Source organism: Benincasa hispida, chromosome 6, assembly GCF_009727055.1.
Source record: "Benincasa hispida cultivar B227 chromosome 6, ASM972705v1, whole genome shotgun sequence".
NCBI lineage: Eukaryota > Viridiplantae > Streptophyta > Magnoliopsida > Cucurbitales > Cucurbitaceae > Benincasa > Benincasa hispida.
The window spans coordinates 26,289,383-26,312,387 of NC_052354.1; the positions used below are offsets into that span (position 1 = coordinate 26,289,383).

A 23,005-nucleotide genomic window follows, 5' to 3' on the forward strand; every position below is an offset into this window, starting at 1 on the left:
TATTGAGTGTGAGAGAAAAACATAAATACATTAAACTAGGGCATCCCATACCCAAGACTTCTCCCACTCGCTCTAGATTTATATAATCCGTAATCCTAGACTCACTAGGTGACCCTCAAACACTTTAGCCGTGAGGGCCTTAGTAAACAGATTAGTAATGTTGTCTTTAGAGGCTATCTGTGTGACGATCACATCTCTTCGATGCATTATCTCCTTGACGAGATGATATTTGCACTTAATGTACTTTCTGCGCTTATGGCTTTGGTTTTTTAGAATTGGAAACTGCTCCACTATTATCACATGAAGAATAATTACTGATGTTAATATCAAGGACGTCAAATTCTAATTTTGTGAGATTTGTCAACAGTCTCAATATTTATATTAGAAATTTAATAGATATTAAATATGCAAAATAACATTAAATTTATTAGTACTTTTAGAATCTACTTTTAGCGAGAAAAACGATAAGAGCTCGTATTGATGATGAATTTGAGGAACATAAGAAGACATAACGAGAACACAGATATAGAAAAAAACAATATAATAATAATATGTAATAAAATAATGTATACTGCACCTTATTTAAATTTTATAATACTTTTTTTCGTTTATTTTTTTTTATTTTATCTTCTTTTTTCAAATATTTTTTTCTTTACACTCTAAAATGAATTCCCACGTGTTAACTATAAATTAATAATTAATAATATAAATAAAATTATTTGGCAAGGCAACGAAAAAAAAGAAAAATTTTAAAACTCAAGTTTGGAGGGGTGCGCCAGCCGATGCAGTAGTGCAACGCAAAAGAGATGCCGAAGGCCCCGATAGCAAAGCTACCGTGGTGGGCCTGCCCCTTAAAAAATTAATTTAATATCATGTGGGTCAATGACCACGTATCAGATATTAAACTGATAAGAACAGATACTACACTTGATCTTAGCCAAAAGGCCGAGAAAGGTATGATTTTTCCTTTCACATTAATCCCCTTTTATAGCAATCCTTTGTCTCCTCATTCAAACTTTTCCGATGTGGGATTTTTCAGTCCAACCACAATCTTCCATTTCCTTCCCTTTTTTTTCCCTTAAAATAAATTCTCTTTAATCTATTATACATATTCTTATTACTTTCTTTATTACAATCTCTTACCATCAACTCCCAAAACGTTTTTTTTTTAATTCACAGTTTTTTAAAAAAAATTGAACTTTTCTTTTTCAGTTTTATACTTCTTCCCCAAACACAATAACAAAAACAAAATTTTGCATCGCTCTATTTTTTAGAATTAATAATTTAAATTTAACTTTTCATTTATTTTTTTCTTTTGGGTTTTTTTTTTTTTCAATTTCAGACGTTTCCTACAAACATGATAGCGAAAACAAAATTTCGTATATCTTACTTTTATTTGTATTTATAAATTAATTTTTAACTTCTTGTGGGTTTGACTAGGAGACGACTCGTAGAGTCGTCCCATCAAACCATAAGTTTAGTTGGCTAAGTATGGAGATCGACCCATAGGATCAACCATAAAGTCCATAATGTCTAAGTATAGAGACCGACCCATGGAGACTGTCACAAAGTTTGAGGAGGTCAAACCTAGAAGATAAAAATTTTGCCTAAGCGTTATAATTCGGCACATACTTGGATCACTGGTGAAATAAGTTCAACAATTTACAACAGTTAGCAACGACTTGATTAATAACTTGAGAAGTTAATTAGCGAATGACCATTACAAAAACTTATTTCTATATAAACAATATGACTCGTGACATTTGAGATACTCTAAAATACATCCTAAAACTCTCTACTCTCTAACACTCTAAACCATTACTAACTTGATCGTCGGAATGTTTGTGGTCAAGCACCACAACGGTGTGAGTTTTTTCCCTCTTTTGCAAGGCAATCATTCAATTCTTCCTAAAAATTACAAATTCTCATTTGATACCAAATTTTGGCATCAACAAAACTTATGCAGCCCATTTCATATAAATTATACACACTATTTCATAGAACAATTAAAATACAAATTTTTTTTCCAAATGTCAAAGAGATGGTTTTTGTTGAGAGAAATTTTCCAGAAAAAAAAGATTTCTTTGTAAAAAACATTGAATCACGTCAAAATATAATTTTGAGAATCCATAAACTTATTTTAGTAGATAAAGAGGTACTATTGTTATCTCAAAATTTAAAATTTTATTGAAATTAAATCATATGTATTTTTATTTTAATCATCCATATATTCTTTTATAGGTTTTCTATATATTTCCATATTTATAAATTTCATGTCAAATATTTTAAGTTTAAATATTTATTCAAAAATTTTATTTTCATATTAAAAACTATGTCTTAAAGTTTTCTACTATTATGAATATTATAATAAAAAATAGATATTCATTACTTAGTGTCCCAAAGGTCATGTGTCACTATTCATGTTGTCCATGTGCTTGTAGTTATTCATGTTTGGCGTTCATATAAGTCCACATTGTACTTGCCTCTTTGTCTATAAATAGTGGCATTTGGTGGATCTTAAAATCACACATACATTTGTGAGAATTCCACTTCCACTAATTTTCATATTATCTAATTTCATGATTTTGGTTATTTTATGTTTTTAGTTGTTTTATTTTTAATTTTATTATTTATTTATTTATTATTATTATATAAAAATATTATTATATTGTATTTTTCATATCCATATTGCCGTTGTGTTCCTCAATTTCACAATACGTTATCAGTACAAGCTCCTGTCATTTTTTCGCTAAAGGTAGGTCCTAAAGGTATGTCGGTTTTTCCCTCTTCGTTATAATAAATAAATTTAATGCTATTTTTCTTATTCAATATCCATTAAATTTCTAACATAAATACAATATTCATGATAGTGTTGCTATGACAAATCTCACAAAATTAGAATTTTTCGCCCTTGATACTAAGACAATAATTATTTGTCACAGGTACTTGATGCTGAAATCCACCTGGATGCTATGAATCTTGGGGAGACTATTATAGAAGGAAATATAACATCCAATCAGGACAAGGTAAAAGCTATGATTTTCTTTCGTCATCATATCCACGAGAGATTGAAAATGAAGTATCTTACAATAAAAGATCCTTGTATCTTGTGAAATATTTTGAAAGAGAGGTATGATCATCCAAAAACAGTTATTCTTCCTAAAACTCGTTATGAGTGGATGCACTTGAGCTACAAGATTTCAAATCAGTAAGTGGTTACAACTTCGCGTTATTTAAAATCAATTCAAATTTATTGTTATGCGGAGAGAAAATTACTTATGTTGATATACTAGAGAAGACATTTTCTATATTTCATGTCTCAAATATGCTTCTGCAACAGCAATATCGAGAGAGAGGTTTTCAACAGTATTCTGAAATAATTCCATGTCTTCTCGTGGCCGAACAAAATAACGAGTTATTGATGAAAAATCATGAATCTCGACCAACTAGAACAACACCATTCACTGAAGTGGATGCTGTGAATTTTAATAATAATCGTGATCGAGGTCGTGGTCGGGATCGTGATCGTGATCGTGGCAGAAGAATAAATAATTATTATTTTTGTGGTGATCATTCTAATCATTTAAATTTCAAAAGAATCACACAAAATGAAGATCACAAAGGAAAAACTCTCCTAGATAAAAGTTCAAAGAGTGTTGAAAATAAATGCTTCCGATACGAAATGACTTGGCATTGGTCATGTATTTGTCATACGTCAAAATACTTAGTTGACCTTTATCACGCTTCTCTAAAGGAAAAAGAGAAAAATGTGGAAGCAAATTTTGCATACCATGATAATAACATATTTGACCCATCTCATATGACAAATTTGGATGTAGCGGACAATCTCCTGAAGAGAAGATTGACACAGTTGGTGGCACATCAAGTGTTTCTTTTAACTTTATAATATCTATACTTAATGTTGTCATTTTCTTTTATCTATCTTCATGTTTTTTAGTAACGTTTGTATATTTTAAGCGTTGTTTTTCTTATTGTAATTATTTTCTTTTAATGAAGAAACATAGATCATTTTCATATGTTAGATGACTAAAAAATGAGCAAAAAAGATCTATATTTGGCAGACAGTGTAACTACACATACAATACTTACAAATAAAAAATATTTTTCTAAATTGACAATGCTGAAAGCAAAAGTAAATACAATATCAGGTTTTGTAAACTTGATCGAAGGTTTTGAAAAAGAAAATATTATTTTTCCTTAGAGGAACAAGATTTACAATTGACAATGCATTGTTATCTAGTCAATCAAAGAGAAATCTTCTAAGTTTTAAAGATATACATTATAGTGGTTATCGTATTGATACTGATAGTAAGAATAATGTGGAATATCTATATATCATATCTACTGTCTCAAGTAAATACGAGTAATTAAAACATGTGCAACAATGAACCTGGAGTTCATGAATCTAGACATATTTACAATTTGGCATGACCGATTGGGTCATCCAGGATCTATAATGATAAGAAAAATTATTGAAAATTCAAATGAATACTCATTGAAGAACTAAAAGATTCTTCAATCTAATGAATTATCATGTGATGCTTGCTCTCAAGAAAAAATTAGACCATCACCAACTAAAGTGAGGACTGAACACCTGCATTTTTAGAACGAATTCATTGTGATATATGTAGACCCATTAACCCCCAAGTGAACCATTTTGATATTTTATGGTATTAATAGATGCATACAGCAGATGATCACACATGTGCTTATTATTAAGTCAAAATCTTGCATTTACAAGATTACTTGCTCAAATAATTAAGTTAAGAGCACAATTGCCTAATTATACAATTAAGATCATTCGTCTTGATAATACTGGTGAATTTACATCCCAAGATTTTGATAATTATTGTATGTCAATTGAGATAAGTGTTGAACATCTTGTAGCTCATGTTTATACACAAAATGGATTAGCAGAATCATTTATAAAACGTTTGAATTAATTGCAGGACCATTACATATGAGAGTTAAGTTTCCTTCATCTGTATGGGAACATGTTATTTTGCATGCAGCGTCACTTGTACGCATTAGGCCAGTAGCTTATCATAAGTACTCGCCATTACAATTAGCTTATGGTCATGAACCAAATACTTCCCATCTGAGAATTTTTGGACGTGCATAATATGTTCCAATTGCTCCACCACAACGCACTAAGATGGGTCTTCAAAGGAGGTTAGGAATATATGTTGTATATGATTCTCCATCAATTATTAAATATCTTGAGCCCCTGATGAGTGATGTATTTACTGCACGATTTGTTGATTGTCATTTTAATGAGACAAATTTTCTAACATTAGAAGGAATTAAAAAGTTGGAAAAAGAAATTACATGGAATGCATCGTTATTGTCTCATTTAAATCCCCGTACAAATCAATTAGTTACATATACCAGCTGCAAATGTTCCATAAAAATTGATATCCCAACACAACAAGTTGTCACTAATGAGTCTGGAACATATAGAAGCTTGGTAGACCAATGGGTTCCAAAGATAAAAATCCTCGAAAACGAAAAAGTGAACAAATTTTGATTGAGGATGTAAATAACCATAGAAATCATCGACATGACTAGTGAGAAATGTGAAATACCTAAAGATAATAATGAGATTTCAACAAACTATGTAAATGTAATCATTGACAATATTTTTGCTTATAATGTTGCTCTTCATATTATATCTGAAAATGAGGATCCTAAACCAAAATTTGTTGAAAAATGTCGACATAGAAAAGTTGGCTTCAGTGGAAAGAAGCAATCGAGACATAATTAAACTTACTTTCAAAACGTCAGGTTTTTTTACCTGTAGTCCGAAAACTAGAAGGTGTTAAACCTGTGAGATACAAATGGGTATTTGTGAGAAAAATAAATGGAAATAATGAGGCCATAAGATATAAAGCAAACGTAGTTGCACAAGTTTTTTTTACAGATTTTGAAGAGACGTATTCTCTAGTGGTGAATGCAGTTACATTAAGATATTTAATTGGCTTAACTGTGTATAAAAGTCTAAATATGCATCTTATGGATATAGTCGCAGCATATTTATATGGATCTATTGATAGTGATATTTATATGAGAATCTCAGAAGGATTTAAGGTACTTGAAACATATACATCAGATTCTCGAGAATGGTATTCAATAAAGTTACAGAGATCACTATATGGATTGAAACAATCAGTACGGTTGTGGTACAATCGCTTGAGTGGATATTTATTGAAAGAAGAATATCAAAATAATCCAGTATGTCCGTATGTTTTTATAAAGAATCACAACCAGGATTTGCTATCATAACTATATATGTTGATGTCTTGAATATAATTGGAACTACTGGAGAGCTTTCAAAGGCAATAAAATATATTAAGAAAGAATTTGAAACGAAAAATCTCGGAAAAACAAAATTTTGCCTTGGGTTGCAAATTGGGCATTTAGGAGATGAAATATTTATTTATCAGTCAACTTATACAGAAACAATTTTGAAAAGATTTTATATGGACAAAGCACATCCATTAAATATTCTAATGGAAGTCCGTTCATTGGATATAAAGAAAGATATATTTAGACACCGAGAAGATAATGAAGAATTTATTGGTCCTGAAGTACCATATTTAGTGCAATTGATGCACTTATGTATCTTGCTAATAATACAATACTAGATATCGCATTTTCAGTAAATTTATTAGCTAGATATAGTTCTTCTCCTACAAAAAGACATTGGAACAGAATTAAGTATATACTCCGTTATCTCAAATAAACAATCGATATGGGTTTGTTTTATTTAAATAAATCAAAGTTGATCTAGTTGGTGTTGGTTATGCAAATTTTAGATATTTATCTGATCCACAGAAAGTTAGATCTCAAACAAGTTATCTGTTCACATGTGGAATGCTATATCATGGCGATCGGTGAAACAGACTATAATGGTCACTTCTGAAATTATTGCAATTCATGAGGTTAGTCGAGAATGTGTATGGCTAAGGTCAATGACTTAACACATTCATGAAATGTGTGGCTTGTTTTCTAATAAAAACCTTCCAACAATATTATATGAAGATCACAGCTTGCATAGCCTAAATCAAAGAAAGATATATTAAAGGAGATAGAACAAAACATATTTCACCGAAGCTTTTCTACACTCATGATCTTGAAGAAAATGGTAACATCACTATACAACAATTTTTGTTCGAAGGATAACCTGACAAACTTATTTATAAAGACATTACCAATCGCAACTTTTGAAAAATTGGAGCACAACATTAGAATGCGACGACTTGATGTTTTCATAGGGGAGTAAATATTTGTATTTTTTAGGAGTATGTATCATATAAAATATGTTCTATTTTTCCTTCACCAGGGTTTTTCCTAATAAGGTTTTAACGAGACATATTTCATATATGGGGGAGTATTATAAATATTATAATAGAAAATAGATGTCCATTGCTTAGTGTCCTAAAGGCCGTGTAATGTTGTCCATGTGCCTTGTAGTTTATTCATGCTTGATGTCCATGTAACCCACATTCTAGTTGCCACCTTGCCTATAAATAGTGGCATTTGGTAGATCTTAAAATCACACATACATGGGTGAGAATTCTACTTCCAATGATTTTCATATTATCAAATTTCATGATTTTGATTATTTCATGTTTTAGTTTTTATTTATTTATTATTATTATATAAAAATATTATTATATTATATTTTTCATATCCGTATTCCCGTGCTCTTCAATTTCACAGCAGCATTAATCCATTTCATTTACATCTAACTTAAAACAAGAAATACATACAAGTTTCATAATAAATATTTACTAATTAAATCCGATGAAAAACAAATTCAATCCAAATTTAAATTTTATCACAAAAATTCAGCCATAAACTTCCAACTTAGGATCAAAGGGTGTGTTTTGCCAGAGAGAAAAAAGAAAAGAAAAACCTCCCGTCGTACTCTCCCACTGGGCAAGCCGCTTGGTCTCTTCAATAAACACAGCGCAAAGGCGCGGTAATAGAATTCGTTCTTCAATTCACCAAACTGACCAGAATTAACTGCCATCGCCGGCCAAAATCTCAATCCAGCTTCGTGATCTCGAACCAGTTTCTCTTCAGAAACTTCACAATTCAGACGCTGAAATTCGAATCTACAAATGTTTACTCAATTTGGATCAACTTCCGATACGCTGAGTAAGGCTTCGACCATGGTGTTTCGGATCGGCACAGACGCCCACCTCTACGACGATCCCGAGGATGTGAACATCGCTCCCTTGCTCGACAGCAAGTTTGATTCCGAAAAATGCGAGGCACTCAAGCGCTTACTTGCTCTCATTGCTCAGGGTTTTGATGTTTCCAACTTCTTCCCTCAGGTTATGTTTAATGAAGCATGAGTTCTTTTTTTCTTTTTCCTATAATTATGAATTGTGTTCACGCTCAATTGCTTGAAATTCGGCGCCAGTTACTTCATCGAGCTATGGAGGTTTCAGTGGTTATATGTTCTGAATACTTTTAGTTTGGAATGGAACTTCAGGTTGTTAAGAACGTTGCATCGCAGACATTGGAGGTGAAGAAGCTGGTTTACTTGTACCTGTTGCATTATGCTGAAAAGTATGGTATATTTTACATTTTAGTTTCTGAATCACAAATACCTTTCCTTGTTCTTTCATCTAGAGTCATGGTTGTGTTATGGTCGATCGTGGCTTAAAATGCTATAATCTTAGCATCGTGATATGGGCTATATTCGATCATCATGAGCTGCTTTTGAGTTGTGATTTGTTGTCCATTGGTGAATTCTTGAGGTGTGACATTTACGATAAGTTATGTTTTGCACTTTAGGCGTCCAAATGAAGCGTTGCTGTCTATCAATTGTTTCCAGAAGGATTTGGGGGATACAAATCCTCTTGTGAGGGCATGGGCATTGCGAACCATGGCAGGAATTCGTCTACACGCCATTGCACCTCTTGCTCTTGTGGCAGTGAGGAAAGGTGCTAGGGACCCATCTGTGTATGTCAGAAAATGTGCAGCCAATGCTCTTCCAAAGCTTCATGATTTGCGCTTGGAAGAAATTGCCTCGGATATCAAAGAGGTTTGCTTGATTCTTGTCAAGTGAATGTGTCATCGTTAGATCATGGATGTTTATTGGAAGGTCAAATAGAGGGGGAAGTGTAGATTATGTTTAGTCTGTTGGCTGATTCTTTGCTTGCTCAACCTTGATATTCTGTATGTTTACTGAGAGCTACCACACTTCTAATTAAGTTTGCAATATTTTGCAGATTGTGCTGATATTGTTAGGTGATTCCTCCCCTGGTGTCATTGGTGCTGCCGCTGCTGCATTTGCTTCTATTTGTCCAAATGATCTGACTTTGATTGGAAAAAATTATAGAAGGTTATGCGAAGTCTTACCTGATGTTGAGGAATGGGGTCAAATAATCTTGATTGGAATCCTTTTGCGCTATGTTGTAGCAAGTATTGGGCTTGTTAGAGAATCCATTATGCATTCTCTGCAATCTGTAGAGGATTCTAGTTCAGAAAAGAATGGCGTTGCAAACAATTTTACATCAGCCAATGAAGATAGTGAGATGAATGGATTTAATGATATGGCATTAACAAATATGATATCCAGATGTTATACTGAAGGGCCGGATGAATATTTATCACGACTAAGTTATTCGAATGAAGTTTTTCCTAAACTGGATGATGGACATTTTGTGTCTAGTAAGGAGAATGATGATATCAGGATCTTATTGCAGTGTACGTCACCTTTGTTATGGAGCAATAATAGTGCTGTGGTTCTTGCTGCTGCTGGCGTACACTGGATTATGGCTCCAAGGGAGAACATAAAAAGAATTGTCAAACCGTTAGTGTTCCTACTCAGATCATGTGATGCTGCAAAATATGTGGTATTTTCCTTATTCTTGATATTATTTATCTTATCTTATTTTTCAATTGGGGGGCCAAACATTTTAAATCGCTTCCTTACCTAATTAAGTTATACTAATATATCCACTAAGAGCAGCTCAGACAATCCTCCAATAAACGAGATGCATATGTGATCTTGAATCATGATTTTCATTTGGAATAATGATAAAGTTTAATAAATAACACCTCCAAAGTCTGAGGGTCTCGATGTTACATTTGTCTAAATCCAAGTTAGGGATCCATACAAAGATTTGAGATGATGGTTCCAGAGTAAGTTATTTTCATTTCAATTGGCCATGCTAAAAGGGATTTGGAAAGATAGTAGGGAGTGAATATTGCCTTTTGCATATTTTAGCATGACACACATATAATGTTTTTTTAAGTTCAACATGTGAAGATGGAGATTTGAACTTTTGGCCTCTTAGTCAAAGCCCGTAGCCAATTGAGCTATACTCATGTTAGCTATTCTCCTATTGAAGTTTCAAGCTCAATTCATTCTAAGATTATAGATTTTTTTTTATTATTATTTTTCACGATGAAGGGCTGTTTGTTGATATTGTATGCTTCTTAGTCCATCATAACAATTTAGAACTTTTCACAGTTCAAAACTAAGAGTTGAAGTAATGTCCGAATAAATGAGTAACCGCATGCATCTGTATATGTGTATACACTTTTTGTCTTGTTTGTGCTTAACCCAATTTTATCATCCAGTAGTTTTCTGTTGTCAGATGGTAAGAAATATTAATTGATCTCCACAGGTTCTCTGCAATATTCAAGTGTTTGCTAAGGCAATGCCTTCTCTCTTTGCGCCACACTATGAGGACTTCTTCATCTGCTCTTCAGATTCATATCAAGTAAAAGCATTGAAGCTTGAGATACTATCATCCATTACTACTGATTCATCTATTTTATCAATCTTTAATGAGTTTCAGGTAATAATCATGTATTTCCTTCCTTTATTTTACCCACTATTTTACTTTGTTATTGTCATGTGGTGATTGTAAGAAACCACATCCTCAGTACAACCAAGAAATTACAAAAAGGATATCCATTTTGCTTGCATATAAATAAATGAAATTTAACAACCTTGTTAGAAAAGCCATCTAGAAGCTAGAAATAGAGCTGGATGAAAAATACCACAGATCGAACTCACAAGTATATCACTATTCTCAGATATATCTGGGAAGCAATCCCGTGGTTAAAGCTCTCCCTTTGAAAAGCTCTTCAAGATGAAATATACCCAAAAAAAAAGTTGCTTATGGTAGCTCTTACTGGGAAGCTTAAATACCCTAGATTAGTGATAAAGATGCATGACCTCCATATGTTAGGTTTGGCAAGCAATAATTAGTTGGGGGTTAATGAATTAAATTGGAATATTTAGTTAGTTCATACCTCTTGATTGGGAAATAGTCGTTTCACATCGTCTCTGCTTCTTTATCATTGAACCTAATGCATTTTAGTTGATTCTGTTGAATTCTATTTCTTTGGCTACAATAGGCTTCAAGCCTTTGATGTTCACAAACCTTTTCATTTTGTTTCTAGGATTACATTAGAAACCCAAACAGAAGGTTTGCAGCTGATACGGTTGCTGCAATTGGCTTATGTGCTGGGCGGCTTCCAAAAATAGCCAAAATGTGTTTGGACAGGCTATTGTCTTTAATAAGACAGGGTATGCAATTCATTCTTTCTTTAAAGTTTCTTCATTTTCTTGGTCCAACTCTAAAGTAAAAGTTTACAGACACTTTGACTTGTGATAATGGAGCCATGGATGAAGAGGCTGCTGTACTGATTCAGGCAATTACATCCATCAAGTTTATTGTTAAGGAAGATCCAGCCAGCCATGAGAAGGCATTCTTATCTATCTCTTTATTAATATCACTTTATTATATTTCTCCCTTGTGCCAGTCTATTGATTATGTTGGCATATAATATAATATGTAATATATATTAACATATACAGTCTATTGATTATCTTGACATATAATACATATTAACAGGTCAGTCATTTCATTGCTGTTAATATCTGGTAGTCGTTCTGGGTTTATGATTGAATTTATAAATTTTGTAATTTATCTTTACATGAATTATAGATAGCCTTGGAAATTTTTTGTCAATTTTGAGGAGCTTCAACTTTTCTCATTGCCCCATCTCCGATATCTGTTTCAGTTGCTAGGCATATTTACCCTCCTTAAAAATGCACAATATAATAGTTAACATCTGGTTTTCAAGTACTTCTTTACACTTTTTACAGGTTATTATTCAGTTGATTCGTGGTTTGGATTCGGTCAAGGTTCCTGCAGCCCGTGCTATGATTATTTGGATGGTAGGGGAGTATAGCACTTTGGGGGATATTATTCCAAGGATGTTGGTTATCGTGGCCAAGTATCTTGCAAGGTCGTTTATTTCAGAAGCACTGGAAACGAAGCTTCAGATACTGAATACAATGGTTAAGGTGTTTTGAGAAACTGCAATTGGCAATTGCAGATTTTGGTTTCCATAATTTTATTTTTGAGTCTATAGATTATCAGCCACTCTTAACATTTCGGGTTCATCTAAATCAAGGGTTGTGTGAGAATAAGATGAATGAAAATGTTGGATTATTATTTTTGGTCTACTGTTAATTAATCAGTTTATGTAATATTAAATTATTAATTAGACAACATCCTTTTTTAATTGATTCTGCATTTGCTTGTAGGTCTTATTGCGAGCAAAAGGGGAAGACATGCTAACCTTTAAAGTAATTTTAGGCTATATGCTCGAAGTGGGAAAATGTGATTTAAATTATGACCTTCGTGACCGTGCTGCCTTTATTCAAAAACTCCTGTCATCCCATTTGGATATGGAAGTTCCTGAAGAGGGTCTATCCAAACCTAGAGATCAGTCATGGGAACTTGCAGAGCACATTTTTGGAGGACAACTAAAAGCAATACAACCTGAACCTATCAATTATCGATTTTATCTTCCAGGATCTCTTTCACAAATAGTTTTTCATGCAGCTCCAGGTTATGAACCTCTTCCAAAACCATGCACCTTGGATGAAGCTGCAAGTACATCAGGAGATGGGGCAGTTGAGAGTGATTCATATGAGACAGATAATACAGAGTCATCATCTGGATCCTTGGATGAGGATAGTGATTCAGATTATAATTCTCAGCATTCTTTCAGTGGTTCTAGTGGCAGGGATGAAAGTTATGGAGCAAATCATCAACAGGAAAATGCTAGTGCTGATCCATTGATCGAACTTTTTGATCATGGCAATTCTCATAAAACTCAGAATGGAGACTCGGCCTCTGGTTCAGCAGAGTTGGATGAATTGATGTCAAAGAATGCCCTAGAATCATGGCTGAATGAACAGCCAAATTTAGCAAGTCTAAGTACCTCAGAGAAGGCTGTAGTTCGAAGATCCTCCGCTAGAATATCTATAGGAGATCTTGGGAAACTTGTAACACGTAAAAGCTATCAACTTCTGGATCCTGCTAAAGGAAATGGCTTGAAGGTGGAGTACTCATTTTCATCTCAGACTTCAAGCATATCTCCTCTTCATGTTTGCATTGAAGCATCCTTCAAAAACTGTTCTACTGAGCCAATGACTGAAATTATGTTGACTCATGAGGAATTCAACAAAGTTGTGGATTCAAACGACAAAGTTTTGGTTGGAAGTGAGAGGTGAAATTTAGTTGAGCATGTTTTTTGTTCATATCATCAAATAAAACTTCAGTCAGATTACGTTTTTAAATATGGGCTGCTACTAGTAAGCATGGATAGATCTAGACATATACTGAGATTTACATGCATGCCTTTTTGAACTCTATGCCCAAATAGTAGTAAGACATCGACACTCAATAACTAATGACTAAATTCTTTAATTCAGTCATGATTTTAATTCACATATACATCTACGACCCTTCGATTCTTTTAGCTTGTAATATAATGCCTAACTTCTTTAATATTTGTTAATTCTGCAGCTCCTCTACATCTAATAACACCGTGACGGCACCAGTTTCCATGGAAAATATTACATCTCTGGGACCTGATCAGATGGTCGATAGAATTCTTGAGGTTCAATTCAATCACCACCTCTTGCCTATGAAGTTAAATTTGTACTGTAATGGCAGGAAGCATCCTGTTAAGCTGCACCCTGACATTGGATATTTTGTGAGACCACTTCCAATGGACAGTGAAGCCTTCACAGCTAAGGAATCTCAGCTACCGGGAATGTTTGAGTACCTGAGGAGGTTAGTAAATCCCGACCACCTTTCATTTCACCGTAAGCATAAAAAATAAACTGAATCGACGCTTGTATTTAAGCCCCTTTTTTATTTTTTAAGTTCTTGCAGTATATTTGCATATTTTTATGTTCTGTGATTATTTCCCTGCGTTCTTAAACTTCATACAACTTGGAACCCCCCCACCTGAAGAAGTATTCGTGCACCCGATTAGAGCCGATTAGATGTGGAAGGTGGCCTGATTTTTATTTTAATCGGTATTTTAATTCTATAGCAAATGAAAGTTATCAAGAATCAGTAAATGATTTAAGACAAGAACGAAAAACTGCCTCGTCTTTGCTCTTCTAACTTGGCTGTACTGTGTTCTTTAGATGCACATGCACTGACCACCTTGAGAAGTTTAACGATGAAAAGAATGAGAGTCCAATAGAAGAAGATAAATTTCTTCTCATCTGCAAGAGCTTAGCATTGAAGATGCTAGGCAATGCAAACATTTTCCTAGTATCCGTGGAACTCCCAGTGGCTAACTTTCTTGATGATGCAACCGGTCTGTGTCTTCGGTTCAGCGCAGAGATTCTGAGCAACTCAATCCCGTGCTTGGTTTCGCTGACTGTTGAAGGAAAATGCTCAGACCCTCTACATGTAACTGTGAAAGTAAACTGTGAGGAAACTGTATTTGGGTTGAATTTGTTGAACAGGATAGTGAACTTCTTAGGCAACCCATCTGCCCCCAATCAGTAAAGGGTAAGTGTTCAATTCTTTGTTAATCAAATTTTGTGCTGTTTCATGTAGCAGTTTTTTCAAAATATTGTTTTTAGAAGGATAAATCTTGTCTTTCACCTGTAAAATGTCTTTATTCATTTGTTAAGTTTTATAAATTTATATTGAATTTCACATGGATTCATATGCAAATAATATAACAAATACTTTTCTCCAAGGAAAGGGAGGGAAAAAAAAAAACCAGATATCACTAACCGACGGTCGGTGCGGTAATTTTATATTGTTGAATGTGTGAGATTGAACGGCAAAAATTGTATTTCAGAAGGCAAATAGATTTCGAAATTGTAAGGAATGGTTGTTGGAGGAGTACATAGATTTTTGTCCCCTATATTTGAATGAATTAATTTTGATATTCAATTTAAACTTGAAATAAGGTAAAATAATTAAGACTTGGTTTGATAATCATTTTGTTTTTTATCTTTGTTTTTTAAAATTAAGTCTATGGATAATACTTTCGCCTTCAAATTTTTTTTCTTTGTTATCTACTTTTCACCAATGATTTAAAAAATTAAGTCAACATTTGAGAACAAAAAAAAAGTAGTTTTCAAAAAGTTGATTTTATTTTTGGAATTTGGCTAAGAATTCAATTATTGTACTTAAAAGATGCAAATCATTGTAAAATAATGTGGATGAAATAGGTTTAATTTTAAAAAACAAAAATAAAAAATCAAATTGTAACAAAATGGGGCCTAAATTAAATGATTTTTTTTTTCTTTAATTTAACTATTTATCTTCTAGTTCAGATCAAACAATACCTGTAAGAGATTGAGCTCGACTTCCTTTAGGCATGCCTCTTATGCTTACCACTTGCTACGCTCCTCCATCTTGCATACAAATTTTGGCGTATGGAAGGATTATTGTTATGTCAATACCTTTGTTAAAATTAATAAAATTTTGATAGGCATCAAAACAAGATCACAATATATTGTAATATAAAACGTAAAGAACTCACAAGATAAATCCGGTAAGAATTTGGATACTTCTTTTCTTGAGATCGCTTAACCACTAAACTAACTAAATCAATATTTAATTACTCTCTTCATGTCGCACTCTATTTATAACCAAATATTCAAATTACTCTTAACGAATTATCAATATACCCTTCATATCTCAATAGTACTGAATCTCTGACCTTAGTTGTGCCTATCATACTCATTTTGGCTTAAAAAACAATCTTTTGAAAGACTATTTTATAAAAAAGAATATTTGAAATTCACATTTGTTTGACTATCCATTCAAAATTTTAAAATTATTTTTCAAAGCAAAAACTATAGCAAACATTAACCGAAGGTTAATTACAAGATTGGTCTCTAAATTTTGAAGTTTGTATCTATTTAGTATTTGAAATTTAGAATGGGTCCTATGGGTGTAAGAATCAGTTGAACACTAAACTGAAAGTATAAAAACCTATCAAACACTTTTAAAAGTTCAGAAACTTAGAACACAAATTTTAAAAATTTTAACAACTGCTTTTATTAACTTCATAAGGTAAATAACACACTCATCTCAAACGTAAAGAACTAAATTCATAGGTTAAATTACAAATTTGTTCTCTATAGTTTAGATAAAGTTAAAATTTAGTCCATATGATTTTAAAGGCTGATAATACCTCATAAATCGTTTATTTTGTTTGATAAAATTCTAAAAAATAATCTCTATCATATGGGCTATTTATGAGGATTTTATCAAACCATATAGTTCAAATTTTAATTATAATCCATGAAAACTAAATTCTAACCCCTTTTTTTTTTTTTTTCCTCTCTCTCTCTCCAAACGATAGAGATTATATTTGCAATTTAACCATAACTATGTAGTAGTAGAATATCCTTAAAAAAAGAGTAGTAGGAAAAAATATTTAATAACAGAATAAATAAAATAAAATACCGGATCAGTCGTTCAGCGGTACCGTTAAAATAAGAACGAGTCCAATCCAACTAGTTCGACATGTCGTCGAAGAGCGTAAGGAAGCCCTAGCACTCCAATTTTGAGCCCAAAACTCTCCCTATTTAATCTCAGTTACGCCGCTTTCTTCATCACACCCCAGAAAGCTTTCGATCTTCAATCTCTTCTTCTCCATTTAAATCGCCATTTCTTTGAATTCCTTGCCCTAATCTGCGGTTATTCGAGCTTCACCTTCTTCTCTCGACTCGAGTGGGCTATGATTAGAAAGAGAGAGGCTCGAGTGGGATTCGAATTTGAAAACCCTGTTCGATTAATATTCCGAGAAAAGCGATCGACAGAGGAGAAGAAGATCGATTGAAGGTGCCGCTGTCTTCTAATGATGGCTTTGGTATCTTCTGAACTTTCTTCTATCTTCTTTTGTTTCCGTTTTCTTGTGATTGTTTTGGATTAGGGTTTTCTCTCACAGTGACGGGTTCTTTTTAAATTTCTATACACTTGATATGAGCCCTAAGTGTTTTGTGTTTGATTTGATTTTGCATTCGTTGTGATACATGTGAGATTACGAGATTTTCTCTGTGAGTTTTCTCATTGAACAATGGATGCTATAATGAAAGTTTGATTGCTCTTTCTTCCTTGGATTTTCCCGGAAAATTAAAGTTTTCCGGGAAAGAATAAGGGGTTTGGGCGTTCAGGCAGCGGCCAGACAACCGTAGGGATGGTATCCACAGATGATGGGTTTCTTTTATCCCATTTCGTCTACTGATTCCATCTCATATTTCTCTCCTTTTTTTCTTTACTTTGGATCTAGAAATTTCAAAATGTTAGTAGTTTTTTAGTCTTTTGGCTTCAATTTAGTCCTGATTTCAAAATGTTTATAATTTTCCTTCAAATGGATGAAGGATCAATTTTGCTACAGTATTAGACCGGAAGAAATTTCAGAAAATCCCCTTTCTTTTGATGATTTTTGGTGCTCAGCAATCAATGGGGTTTTCTGCAAAATAGGAATAATTTCCAGTCCCTATGTTTTGCATTATTAGTAAGTACAGGAAATTGAATTGAATCATTCTGAATCGGCCAACTGTGCTACCAACAACACTTCGGGATTAAATTATTGAGTTTGAATTCTTATGGACTCAAATGCAATCTAAGATGAACTCTGTGGACCAAAAGTTTTAACAATGGAAAATTATTTCTAACCTCAAGATCTGTTAAACTTCAACAAATTGAGGAATTAATGATCTCTCAAGATGAGGGATGAAAATAAAGAATTAATTGGATTTTTTTCAATTGGGTAATTTAGGTTGAAAAAATGAAGAATTTATTACTCCTCAAGTTGCTTAGTGGAAAGAAGGAACTATAGCTTCTGTTTCAAACAACCGATGAAATTGGTGAAGAAACTATTGAAATTGGTAGTAAAGGAAATGAAAATGAACTAGATGGTTTAAATATCATTTGGTTCTTATATTTGGAGATTTATTTGTTTGTTTTTTTTTTTTGAAAGGGGTAAATGTATAATAAACAATTAACCAATTTAATCCACAAACATTCTCAATAATAGCAGAGGATAATAGGATAGGGAAGAGGGGGACCAACAAAACAAAACTCTAAACTACCAAAAGAAAAAAAAGAAACAAAACGCTGCATGGGCAAGATGGTGTGCTGCTCTAGAATTCCTAGTTGAGCCAAGTGAGAGACAACATGGACAAACTTTGCTACAGAGATACTTCTCAACCAACCGACTCATCTCCAAAATGTCACTCCTCAAAGTGATAATAGCATTCACAGAACAAAATGTCACTCCTGTTAATAGCATGCATAACTTGGAGCAATCGGACTCTCTCATAAACTCACTTGGTTGATAATGTCCTTTAATCACAGCGAGAGTCTCCCACGATTTTATAGTTGAGTTAATCATCATTCTTTCACAATTGGAGATAAGAGCTATGGATGATCCAATTAATCTTTTAACCAACTTATAACGAACGAGCCCAAGCCCAAGTATTAAATTAAATTTATTTTATAATTTTTATTATTTTTTAAATAAAATTTAATAGCTCTTATAGGTCTTCAATTCGTATGGGTTCTAAATAAAATTATTGATATTATAAAATGTTATTTAGTATATTTATTTTATAAAATAATGTTTTTTTAAAATATAATGGCAAATGTAGGGTTGGAGGAAAAATATTTTAAAAATAAGTTTTTAAATCGTGTATCGGTCATACGATTATACCTTAATTGTGTATCGTGTATAGGGTATGCAATTATACCTTAATCGTGTACCATGTATCGGGTATATGATTATACCTTAATTGTGTACCGTGTACATGAGTCTTTGTCCATCTGGCATGTGGCAGGGTTGACTGAGGTAATCATGTACTCGACACACGATTTACTTTTATTAAATCACCGTCTGTCCCTTCTTTCTCATCGAGCTTTTTGCTTTTTGAAAGCATCCGAATGATTTTGCCTTTTTTTTGTTGCGTTTCTTCGTCCAAAATTTTGAAATCTTTCTCATTTTGCTGTCTTGTGCATCCAAATGCTTCCATTTGCTTGTCTGTCCAAAAATGTTCGAAATCGTCCTCCATTTGTTCGTCCGTCCAAAATCGTTCGAACACTTCTGTGGTAAAATTCTCTCTAGTTTGTTTCTTTGGTCTCTCTCTAGTTTTGCAATATAAATCTTTCTATATATATCATTTTGTTTGTATTTGTGCACTCCATTTACATAAAATGGTAACGAAATTATAGTTGGCATTAAGTGGACGATGAAATCATGTGGAATATTTATCTCACTGGCATGGACAATCGTTGTGCACATGGAGAATTAACAAATGGGTCAGCTGTATAGTAAGAGATTTAAAATCAGACAATTTTCATATATCTGATATAAATATTATTTAATATTTTTTTATTGTACAGAATAATTTTATCGGCGATGTTCAATAATATTAAATGATGTTGCTGACATTCGATACCGATTGAAGACGTATTCGTCGTAGACGACAGCGTGAACCTAATTTAGAGGGACACGAATCCAAGGTAAGGGCAGGGGGTCACACGAATCCAAGGTAAGGGCAGGGGGTCGTTTTTAAATTTCATGTAAACTTTCATTTTCAAATTGTAAATTAAAGAATCATTTGTAAATATTCTTTAATATCATTATATATTAATTTTTCATTGTAGATTAAATATATAATTAAGTTTAATAATGAAAGAAATTGTGGACCAATTCCTAAAGTTTTAATATTGTTGTACATCTACAATTAAAAAAAATAGTCAAAAAATTTTAAAAAAAATAAATAAACAAACCAGTTGCTGATTGGATTAAATGGTACTCGTGTACCGGGTACACGAGTTTGCCACATGAAAATCGTACCTGGTACACGATTTCACTATCCCAATTTTATCAATAATTTTTCAAAATACCTATTCTTAGAAAAAATTTTCCTCAAACCCTATTTTTGTCATTATATTTTAAAAACATTATTATTTTTTTAAAAAAATTATATTAGTATTTGTTTTAAAATTTTTTTATTAGTTTTTATAATTAAAAAATTAATGTTAATAAAAACTACAATATAGTATATTTAAAGAACAATTTTTTTAAAAAAATTATATTTTTAATATAAAAAATATAATATATGAAAAATTATACAAACATATATTTGGGTTCAAGGAGTTAACTTTAGCTCGAGCTTGAATCGAGCCTAGGTTGGATTTGGATTGGTCTTTAAACTTCAGGCTTGCTGTTGAGGCTGACTCTAATCTACGCAGAACAAACTCCCCATTTGAATTGGCTCTAAACTTTTTGATATGAAGGTGGATTTTGCGAATAAGGCCATCATTGTCAAGACTAGATATAATTGTGATGATTCCACATGCCTCATCTTAGAATGGTCGTTACCTCTCAATTTGAGCCATGAAGGGATTTTGATGGCCCATCCTAGAAATCGGTCGCACTCTAGCAATCCCTGCAAGAATCCAAGAAACTTTTCACCTTAGGAAGAATAGAGAGTCAAATATGGGGCGCTGAGTTGAGATAGGATATTTGGAGTTCATATCATATATCTATGGAGTTCATATGTTTATGTTTGGGGTGCAGAGTTATTGGTCTGAATTTATGTTTGGATATCCGTAGTTTTTTTAATTCTAAATAATATGTTTTTATGATTACTATTTATATTTTTATGATTACTAGTTTTGTTTTGTTTTTATGATTACTATTTTTGTTTAGGAATTTTTTTGTTCAATAATTCTTTCATTGTTTGAATAAAATATGGACTACAATTTTTTTCTTTTAATTTTTTATATTTTTTTCTTTCATTCTTTTTTTGTTGGGCAGTGAACAACAATTAACTCAAATGAGAAATCAAATAGAAATCAATAATTTTTCTACGAATTTTATTATTAACTTCTTCTTTTCCATCTTGTTCTTGTTGTTGCTCTATATTTTTACTATGTCAAGATTTTTTTTTAAAATTAAATCTCCCACCTCATGTTAGTAGCCAATGGAATGTTACCAAATTTTTTCAAAAAATTTTATTTTATGGTTTTTTTTTTTTGTTATATGTTACATACTTTTTAATACATACATACTTGAATTCAATTAAATAATGGAGTTGGTTGTCGAAGTTTGTCATCGGAGGAGGTTTTCAAATTTTGAAGTTGATCGGGCAAAAGTGACTGTCGAAGTTAATCATCGAAGATGATTTTCGATGGAGATTGTAGTCAGAGGTGGTTGTCGGAGCTCGAAGTTAATCGCAAGGAGGTGGTATGAGTTGGTTGTTAGAGTTTACGTTGGAGGTGGTTGTTGAATCCTCGAGTTGGTCGTTAGAGTTGCTCCCTCAAAGGTGATCATCGAAGTTTGTAGTTGGAGGTGGTTGTCGGAGTTAGTCATTGGAGTTTGTTGTAAGAGCCAATTGGTCGTTGGAGTTGGGTCACCAGAGATAGTTGTCGGAGGCCAAAATTGGTTGTAAGAGTTGGTCGCGGGAAGATTTTTGGAGGTTGGAGTTGGTCGCCGAAGCTGTCATTGAAGGTGGTTGTCGGAACCTAGATTTTGTTGCCGAAATTAGAATTGGAGATGGTTGTCGAAGCTTGATGAAGTTAGTTCTTGGAGTGTGATAGTGGCCGATAGATGGAGCCATTAAAAACATTGGGAAAAGGGAGAGTTGAGGTGAGTTGGTAAAATATACCGACTACCAACATCTAAAATTGGTAGACTAAACAATGAGTTGATATATTATACCAACTCAACTCAACTCATGTTGGTGAGCCAAACATCCTCTTATGTAAATTGGGAGTGAACCTGTTATATTATGATCAGTAGTATCTATATAGTTAAATTGTTGCTAAGTTGAGTTATAAATTGTTTATCAGGTTAGCAAGTGCTAAGGATACAGGTGTGTGTTGGGTAGTAATCGTCGTAAGAGGGTTAACAATCGCTATCTTCACACCTCTTCTTGGGTTAGGAGGATAAGTTGGGAAGGTGACAAGTTGGTATTAGAGCATAATGTTTTGGGGAATAATTGTCATGCATTAGAGACTTGGGGCATGTAAATGATGTTATAAGATGTTATAAAATGTTATAAACCTAATAATGTGAATTTTATAGGAAACATGCCTCGAAAAATTGACAGACTGACTTGACAAATGGTAGACGGGGATCAAAACCCTATTAGAGAACTAGTAGTGACTAATACAGAACTTCTTTTTGTTATTCTCCTCGTCCCCCCTTCAGCTTGTGCTGAGTGTTGCTAGTTATAGATTTTAGCACCTCTTGCCTCAGTGGTCCCATTCTGAAATTGTACAGCTTTTTTTGACGTACAGCCTGAAAAATGAAACGTGAAGCAGAGTGTCACGGTCATGCTTGTCCAGGGCCTATTGCCCATGGCCGCATGCCCGATCCAATCCCCTTCTAGCGTACTTTCATATCTTGTATTGTATTAGCTTAGTTAGCTTGCTTTCTTTACATTTTCATTGTAAGTGACCACTCACCCTTTTGCATATGCAAGGGAGCCAGTTAGCTTTTTGTTCAGAATGCACTATATGGGGATAAGACTAACCATCACTTTCTCATACCCGGAGTAGTACTCTATAAAGCTGTTGTTGTTGCTTATTGCTTTCTAGTCTACTACAATCTTTCTTTCTTTATTCACACTCACAAAAACTTCTTACGAAAACCTTTT

The 23,005-nt window shown here is 33.0% G+C and overlaps 1 protein-coding gene, 1 long non-coding RNA gene and 2 other non-coding genes across 5 annotated transcripts in view; 3 read left to right on the forward strand and 1 right to left on the reverse strand.

The window, feature by feature from the left end:
• Nucleotides 1-765: 765 nt before the first annotated feature.
• On the reverse strand, nucleotides 766-958 carry LOC120080648. Its single transcript, XR_005482600.1, has one exon. It is a non-coding gene; the product is annotated as a U2 spliceosomal RNA (small nuclear RNA).
• A 6,942-nt stretch (nucleotides 959-7,900) lies between these two features.
• Nucleotides 7,901-15,030, forward strand: LOC120079868 (AP3-complex subunit beta-A). 2 transcript variants are annotated; one of them, XM_039034314.1, is made up of 11 exons: nucleotides 7,901-8,363; nucleotides 8,525-8,601; nucleotides 8,830-9,079; nucleotides 9,267-9,893; nucleotides 10,671-10,844; nucleotides 11,455-11,581; nucleotides 11,651-11,760; nucleotides 12,164-12,364; nucleotides 12,608-13,578; nucleotides 13,878-14,147; nucleotides 14,510-15,030. In XM_039034314.1, the coding sequence occupies exons 1-11, from the start codon at nucleotides 8,148-8,150 to the stop codon at nucleotides 14,877-14,879; spliced, it is 3,393 nt and encodes a 1,130-aa protein (XP_038890242.1). In that variant the 5' UTR covers nucleotides 7,901-8,147; the 3' UTR covers nucleotides 14,880-15,030. The 2 variants fall into 2 exon arrangements, with proteins under 2 accessions (XP_038890242.1, XP_038890244.1); XM_039034316.1 differs by lacking the exons at nucleotides 7,901-8,363; nucleotides 8,525-8,601 and having other exon boundaries at nucleotides 8,939-9,139.
• A 1,854-nt stretch (nucleotides 15,031-16,884) lies between these two features.
• LOC120079604 overlaps nucleotides 16,885-23,005 on the forward strand; it is a 22,519-nt gene continuing 16,398 nt past the window's right edge. Inside the window, exon 1 of the long non-coding RNA XR_005482284.1 lies at nucleotides 16,885-19,888. This is a non-coding gene — a long non-coding RNA (uncharacterized LOC120079604). The remainder of the gene's footprint in view (nucleotides 19,889-23,005) is intronic.
• On the forward strand, nucleotides 17,459-17,598 carry LOC120080647. The gene has a single exon (XR_005482599.1). It is a non-coding gene; the product is annotated as a small nucleolar RNA snoR143 (small nucleolar RNA).

Bases quoted from the DNA above. Each gene is read 5' to 3' on its own strand.
- LOC120079868 (XM_039034314.1), top strand. From the start codon at position 8,148: ATGTTTACTCAATTTGGATCAACTTCCGATACGCTGAGTAAGGCTTCG. The intron at 8,364-8,524 runs GTTATGTTTAAT...ATGGAACTTCAG, and splicing joins TTTCCAACTTCTTCCCTCAG to GTTGTTAAGAACGTTGCATC. The intron at 12,365-12,607 runs GTGTTTTGAGAA...ATTTGCTTGTAG, and splicing joins TACTGAATACAATGGTTAAG to GTCTTATTGCGAGCAAAAGG.